The 8628-nt window shown below is 35.8% G+C and overlaps 1 protein-coding gene across 4 annotated transcripts in view; it reads left to right on the top strand.

Annotated features, from left to right (window-relative positions):
• Positions 1–6667: 6667 nt before the first annotated feature.
• Positions 6668–8628, top strand: part of ryr3 (ryanodine receptor 3) — a 182566-nt gene continuing 180605 nt past the window's right edge. For all 4 annotated transcript variants that reach the window (XM_041805055.1, XM_041805053.1, XM_041805052.1 and 1 more), the window contains exon 1: positions 6668–6785. In XM_041805055.1, coding sequence (XP_041660989.1) covers positions 6738–6785 — 48 coding nt within the window. In that variant the 5' untranslated portion in view covers positions 6668–6737. The remainder of the gene's footprint in view (positions 6786–8628) is intronic.

Raw genomic sequence — 8628 nt, 5'->3', positions numbered from 1 at the left:
GTGACGGAAGACAACGTCCTTCCCAACGAGCTGACGCGCGAAGGTTCCAACCAATCAGCGCTGCCCCTGGGAATTCGAGTGACTCCCATTGGTTCATGAGCTCACTACCAGTAAATCTACTAAGGACTTTCAGGCACTGCACAGCGGGGGAGCACGTGAAATAACAGACGGTGATGGCTCAAGGGGAGATTTGACGCTAAACTATTTAATCCCACTGACATCAATCGAAAACTGTATGAACACAGATAGGTAGCCTACCTCTGAATTTATATTTACAAACACATCCTATATTTAAAAGTGGCAGTTTGTAATACTCCTTTCCTTATTTTAAAGTGAGGTAAACACTCAATTATGTGCAAAGGCATTCATGAGTGCTTGAAAATACATGTAAAAAAATTATTTACAGGCAAGTTTCCATAAATATCCCCCATAAACAAAATGTATTTAATTATATGTTTATGTGTCAGCTGATGGATCAACATCCAAGCACTATGTGCATATTGTCTTTGGATAAATGCTTTAAAATATATTTCTTTAGTATTATCTATAACATTATATTTGAAGTCAATACAGATGTAAACAGTTGTGTGTATATTAAATCATACACATGGTAGCTTTCAAAATTTTCTATCAAAATGCAAGGTCAGTAACCATAATAGTTATTGCAGAATTATTTATCTTCTATTTAATCTTGAAAATTTAAAGTACAATGACACAGAAAATAAAAATAACAAAGCAATAACAGAACAATGGTTTGCATTAGAAACTGCACAAAAATGCAGAAGTTGAGTAAATGTAAGACTATTTAGAAAGATTTCACCAGTCAGAGATTAAATTTAGTGATCCAATTGCTCCTTGTAAACATAGGCTCTTGGTTCATTTCAGTATGTACACTTTTCCACCTCAACCTGAGACATGCTCCGGTAAGTCACATCTGCCCTCCTGCCCTCTTTTCACTGTCTTGTGTGTATTCAGGTCAGTGTTGCACCATGCTGGGTTTCACTCCTCAGAGTGCGTGCACTGAGCTAATCTGACTTTCTGGCCAGCTGTCTTTGATGGATTACAGGAGGTTAAGGAAAACAAACAGCTGTTTCTGTCAATGAAACATAAGCAGGGCTTATCTGCAGGTTGTGTTGAGGTAGAGTATGGATGATGTATTGGGCTGCTTAAAACAAAGGATGCAGAGGTATGCAGTCAAATTTCAAATGATGAACCTGTGTAACAACTGCAGCATATGATATGTTACAATCCACCATCATTAAAAAGCTTATATATTATTCATGCATGGCAAAAGGAAGCAAAGCAACGAAACTTGAAGTTACTTGAATAATTAACATTTAACACTTAACCAAACATGCACACTGAGTTCTTGTAAACCTCAAAACTCCATACTGTCCTAAAATAACAAGATAGAAATGTAAAACACTTCACTGACTGACAGCGATGCGTAGTGAGTAAACATCACAAACTTGTACAAGTTACATTTTAAAATGTTACCCCATGTTGCATGAAGTTGAGTAAGTTTAACTGTGTCAATAAAAAAAACAAGCAGATTAAAATCCCGTTGGCTGATACATTATCATAAGTTTAACAGTTTCTTACAAAGGCATCTGATTTGTGAAACTATAAAAGGCTTATATATGTTAGAGAGCCTAAAGGTATTTCAGATTATTTAACAATATGAGTCCATGCCCTTAAGTGGAAAAATAATGAACATCAATTTAACCCAAAGAGGGTGTATGGACCATTTTGCAGCTTATTTGTTCATTGTTTTGTTTTTATTTCTCTTTCCAGGTTGTGTTATTGCTAACATTAAATGTGGAGGATACTTTTTTCAATAGAGTTTTAAAATTTTAATATCATAACCTGTCAATAAATGCTGTGCACTTTTTAAAAAATACACTCAGGGTGTTGGTGACCAAAAATGCCCCACTGAAATCCATTAAAACCCCATTTTTTTTTAAAATCCCCCAGCCATTTTGCAGGAAAAAACATGCAGTTTATGATATTAGCCTTCATTCTGGAGTCTTTACTCTATATTGGCAGTTTTTTCTATTTGTCACAAAATGCCAGTTATTTTTTATATTTTTAAAAAACAAATCCATTATTGATATATATACGGTATCATAAAGTCTGATCTTGATTAAAAATTAATGCAAAGTTATTCATTTATGTTTATATATATATATATATATATGTATGTATTTGTTCTGTCCTTTTTATGTGTTTTGTATTGTTTTATTTGGTTTTTGTTCTTTTTTATTCTCTGGACCTAGAGTCTGTAATAACGTTTTGAATTGAATAGAATTGAATAGAATATATATATGCTATTTATGTATGCCATTCATTTTTGTCCACTTGCACTGTGAGTGTAACGATTTATTTAAATTCTTCTTTTTTTCTATTATTCTATAATTTTTTTCTATTATTCTTTTATTCTAAAATAAAATAAAAATAATGGATGAAAATGTAATTTGTTGCTCTTTATTAACATAAAGGCTGTGATAATCTCCTTTAAAGAAATTCAATTTGCATGTAGTTTATGAAAATACTGCAATTGTGTTTTTGTTTTTTTTACTAAACAAACATCAGGACTTTTTGCACTTAAACTGGCATTTTAAAGAGTTAAATTCTCAAAAATTAATTTTCAATATCTATGATCAGATATGATGTTCATTAAAAATTATGAAAAAATAAAGATATTATTTTTGTGTTTTCTATGTATGCTGTCATTTTTTGGTCACTTATAACTTGAGTGAAATAAAATCTTCCGCAGCATCTCCGGGTTCACAAAACTTATCATTAAGATGCTTCAGTGTCAAAATCTTGAATTGAAAAAGGTTGAAAAACAAAGATGCTTTTAAGGTCCAGTTTAGGCCTCACCTTTGCTGCAAGAGTGCAGACCCTGAGGAACAGTTCAACTAAACTCTGTGGCTTACTGAGAAATTGCTCACAATAACACTTAAAGTTCACTACATGACCACTAGATGTCAGCAATGTCTTTGAAGGAAACTTGATCTAAAGGTGTTTCTCATGTGTCCCTGTACATAACATCATATGTAACGTTCATAAAAACAATTATGAAACCTGAATAACATTCCCCTACATGATCAAACTAATGTTATCAGTAGAACAGTTCAGGTTAATCTATTTGAGTTTGAACACATGCAAGGACATATTTTCATTGGTAATTCTTTGTACCTATTCCAGATTGATTAATCAGCTTCCTGACTCAACACTACCACTGTGGTACTAACTTACTATAATGGACATATTATCAGTATCAATTTGTGTCAGTCACAGTCTGCTTGAAAATGTGACGACTGCAGGCTTAATAGACATCTGAATGGTAGATACTGATACATGCTCATGTTCTTACCACGTAGTCATTGATGTCATATCAATATCAACAATGTCTTATCTTATCTGTACAATATAAGAAGTTAAAGGACACTTGTGTTATCATTTAATCTGAACACTGTGAAATAATGCTTTTAAGGTGTATCTTGAGCCTGGTCTTGGCCCTATCCAAACATACATTGAGGTCAGTAAGGCTAAAGTGAAACATTGTTTTGTACTTGTCTGACACGATTGCCTAGAGGGGTTTCAAGTAATTTGGAGGACTCAGACAAAGAACAATATGAGGCCCTTCTCCATTTAGCTAAAAGCAATCACAGCAAGTCAACAAAGTAATATGAAGCTTCATTTTTAAGGTCTGGGTGCTGGAGAACTGCAAGCCATGCCAAAATCATAAGTAGGAAAACACAAATACCCAGCAGTACCTGCTTATCTCCTCTTTAAAAAAGCATTATAACTCACTTACAGCTAAGTATATTTTAACATGGCTGTAGGCCAGGTTTAATTTACAAAACTCAAAAATATACACTCATCATTGGTGAACTATCAGTTTTCTGTCAAACATCACTGTTTTTAACTGAATCAAGCCATTTTATCAAATGATAATTCACAGAGTCATTGTGTCAACAGGACTTTAAAGTCCCAACTATGATTTGCTTGATATAAAGACATTGCTGTTAAGGCCAGCGGTTATCCCCAGGGACTTTCTTGGATAATCAAAATCAATTCTGAAGCAATTTTGTTCACTCTTTGCCCCTCATTTCCGTTCAAAATTCACTTTTTCATCACTGACTGTATTTTTAATATACCACATGTGTGTTGCACACCTATGATGGCTAGCTCTTGTGGCCCCTTGGATAATGAGGCCCTATACAATTACCCAGCATGCTCTAATGATAACACCACTTATGTAATTGTCTAAAAGGTTCATGTCAAGACATAGCACAGCATTTTGGGGCTCTTGGTGAGGAAATCCTGGCATCAATTCCAAAATTTTAAAACATAGTGAACCTTTTCTTACCCATACACTCCTGAAAATGTCAGGAAATTTCCATGGCAGGCTGCACCTTGAATCATCTCTTCTCTTTCTACATGGTACTACAAAATGAAAATACTTCAGTGAGCAAGCATGGGGAGCATGCATATAAACACAGGTGGGAAAATATACTACTTAACTCTACAGCATGCAGTGTCAAGAACTGAAGTATGAGGCTGACAAAGGCAAACAATCAGCAATGATTCAAAGACTTTATATTGAAAGCCAATTCGTTTTTACCTTGTTACTGCAGTAATAACTATTCTTCCTGGGATCCATAAAAAAGAAAAGGTTATTGCTTATCATTTGCCCTTGTCTGTCACCATATAAAAGTGTTCAACAGGTAAAACTTTGCTTCTACTTTCTTTCCAAGTTTTGTAAAAAAAAAAAAAAAGAGAGAGAAAGAGAGAATTGACAAGAGAGTGCTCCAGTACTCCAGCCCTCACCCCACAGAACCCTAGAACTGGCAGACAAAAATAATGCATGTTTAATAAGACTTTATATGTTACATTAACACGCACTAAACTTTTGGAATTGCACACTTCTGTTTACAACAGCACACTATGTGTGTGTGTGTAAACAGAGTATATGCAGAAAATATTACATTACATTCAGTACTTTAAGACCTTTTCCAAGGCCATCTTTGTATATAGTTTAAGACCTACGGACATACAGTGCTTAACAAATTTATTAGACCACCTGTCATATTTGTCTCAAAGACCATCCAGCATCATGAAGTGCTTTAATGTGGACTCTTTCATTTTCAGTGAGCTCTCCATGTTTTACCATTTTGAACAGGAATGAGGGATTTCAAACTGAATTTAACTTTTTATACCCAAATTTGAGCCGGCTCACTGGGCTTCTCTGAGAAGTCAGAAATGAATCAAGCATAACATTCAACCACTAAAACTATTTTTTCTGTTCAGGAATGCAAGTAAATAACTATGATTTGACATATTAATCAAGAAATATTAATGAGCTTTACTATTTTTTTCAGGTTTTTTGTAAATCAGTAAATTTGAAAATTCATGGATAACAATAATAATTATATTTTAGCATTAAAAATATCATTTCGGTTAAAGAGCTTCTACATATTGGTGTATTAACCATTACAGAAACATAAAAAATGATTTTGGTGATTACCAATGCTGTTAATTTAGGGCAGCTGTGGCATAAACCTTATTTTGGTTAGGGTTAGGGTGGTCTAAAAAATTTGTTAAGCACTGTATATCACAAATAGTTCACTTGCCAGTTTAGGCAGTCAGTGGGGATAAAACAGAGCAATGTCATGTGTGATTTAATCTAAATATAACAAATAAAAGCAGAAAAATAGCCTAGGAGCCCTTTGGATGAATATAAAAACTTAAAAACTACAAAATTTAAGGCCTTACAGTCTTGCATTTAAGACCTTTAATAATTTTAAAAGCCTTAATTTTGGCTGAATTGATTTATCAACTTTACTACTTTTTAAGATACTACAGACACCCTGGTTAAGCAAAATTAAATCATAACCTATTTACCAGAGTATCTGCAAATCTGCAGTTTCTCTTTTCACACCCTTTGTACATACTATGTGATGTTTATACTCTGTTAAAACATTGTTATTCTGCTTTGATATTTTATATATTACATTCTATTTAGAGTTAAAATCCCTTTAACATTTTTATTCTTCCTCTATGTTATTTGATTTGCATCAAACTCTAAGTCCTTGTATGTGAGAATGAACTTGATGTAATCATTGTTTTCTATGCCAATTGAATGTACTTGGCAATAAAACCAAATTCTGATTCTGAATGAGACTTTTTTGGGTTAAATTTGCAGAAACTCTGTAACAATTTATTAAAATGACATCAGTCTGAAGACTTAAAGCATAACCGTGGATGTTTAAAATACATCCAGCCATTCATAAGTTGGCATTCAGCCTCTCTCATGCCATCCACGTCTATACCATCAGACCACTATACGTCATTGTCAGACAGAGACGTATAGTTATAGCTGCTGACTCACACATTTCAAAGTATTTGAGTTCCTGAGCATCATCATCATCATCATCACCACCACTGGGAGCTGCTCCTATGATGCCCTGGCTCTGCACTGCTGCTGGAGGCGACGGGAGGGGGGAGAAAGAGGGGGAGAAGTGGGGAGAAGGAAGGGTGCACGAGGGGGGTAGGTAGGTGGGAGAAGAGAGGAGAGGAGAGGAGAGGAGGAGGAGGGGGGCTCGGCCGGGCTGCCCTATATGGCTGTGGATGAGCTCTATGCTAATATCGGCTTGAGAAGCACAGCATCGCGTTTCTGCCGGCAGTCAGCGGTGGCTTCCAGAGTCTGAGCAGGCTCCTTCACAGCCATGGCTGAGGGCGGAGAAGGGGAAGATGAGATCCAGTTCTTGAGAACTGTAAGTAAAGATAAATCTATCGGTGCTGGCTTCAGTTTCCCGTCGCCAATTAACGCTTTCAGAGGCAGCATACGGCGCGTCAATTAAGTAAATCAGCGAAACAAGTTGGATTATTGTGCAAGTTTGCGTGGGGAGAATTGTGTTATTTTTGGTTTGTGCTTATTGTGCATGGTTTTTTTTTTTCGTTCTGGAAGTTGCCGCAGGTTGCACGGCGCACCTGTCGACAGGACTCTTAATGTGGAGAATCTCAATGAGACTCCTGTCTGCTGGTGCAAGGGCAAAAAATGCCTCAACACTCGCTTTCCATTTCATAACACATGCCCCCTCTCATTTTCCACCCTTCATCGCTTTCTGATGTTTTTCACGGAAACGCCTTGAGCAAAAATGTTCTCACGCCTCTTGTAAATAATCAAACCCCCTGACATTTCCCCCCACACTTTTCATGCTTGTTTTCTCCTCCATGGGTGAAAGGAGTTTCAATAAGTTGTGCTCACACGCCAGCCAAGCTCTGCGATGACTATTTTAGTTGTTTGACGCAGATTGCTAACGGTGTCCCAGCTCTGTGTATTTGTGCACAGCAGTTATGCTTGTAAATGATATGACAGCTTGTATGTTGGTGAGGTGAGAATATCTCCACGGGGCACGTATTCTTCTCTCTCCTGGTGAAGCTCTGAGACCCAGGTGTTAGGGAGCAAAAAGAGTCACTTGTCTGATATAAGCCATCTGAATACTAGACTTTTACATTACTCTGAAAGTCAACAGTCTTGTGATTTTTTTGTTGGTTGTCACTCTAAAGATAATTTCCATGCAAATATGACAGTGTCAAAGACTATACTGGGGCAGTTTCTACCTTTTTTAGACCATATATCTTGTCAACTATATGTCTGCAAAAGCAGTTTGATACTGTGGCTAACCCTTGGTTAGCATCTGTTGCTGTCTAAATATGTGGCATTACAAGGACTATACCAGTGGCTTTGCACGTTTAGCCCATTGACAATAAAAGATTTGTACTTTACATCACAAAAACCATGTTGGTAACCGAGTGGCTTTGATTTAGAATTATATGTACAATGTTTTGTGCAGTTAACAACTGACTTTCATGTTTTAGCCCATTATGTACTATTTCTTTTTAATTCACATCACAAAAAACATACAACTCTACACTCTGGTTTTGTATGTTTGAGCCCATGTTCTACTAATAAAAGATATTTTACATCACAAAAAGCTTCAAAAACCATGCTGCTGTGATTTAGAAACAAAGATTTATGATGTTATATGGATTCAACCATTGGCTTCAATTCTTTTTAGGCCAACAATATGTTAAGCTTACAACTCTACACTTAGTTTTTTTTAATCTTTTAGGCAATTATGTATAATTCAATCTTACTTGGCATAACTTAAAACTTTTGCAAACCATACTACTTTGATTAAAACCCAAAGACTTACAATGTTCTGTCCAGTCCACCATTGGCCTTAATTTATGAGGCGGATGAAATGTTAAACTTACAATTCTATTAAACAGTTGAGAGGGGTCTGGCTGACAGCCGCTCTCACAGATTGTTCACCTGAGACACCATATATCTCAGAAAGGAAGTGCTGTAACTTGCCGCTACAACACGTTTCTAGTTTTAGATGTTTTAAAAATAACATCTGAAAATGAATAAAGTGAAGTCTGGCAGTTAGATTCTTGAAATAACCACATTGCAAATATTGCAGACCAGGCAACATTTTATTACCTCCGCCAAGGCGGTTGTGTGATCGGGTGGGTTTGTTCGTTTGTTCGCAACATAAGTCAAAAAGTTGTGGATGGATTTTTTAAAAAATTTCAGGAAATATCAGAAAT

Source organism: Cheilinus undulatus, linkage group 14 (genome assembly GCF_018320785.1).
Source record: "Cheilinus undulatus linkage group 14, ASM1832078v1, whole genome shotgun sequence".
NCBI lineage: Eukaryota > Metazoa > Chordata > Actinopteri > Labriformes > Labridae > Cheilinus > Cheilinus undulatus.
The sequence above is the reverse complement of the archived record's forward strand: the minus strand, read 5'-3'. Positions and strand labels throughout refer to the sequence as shown.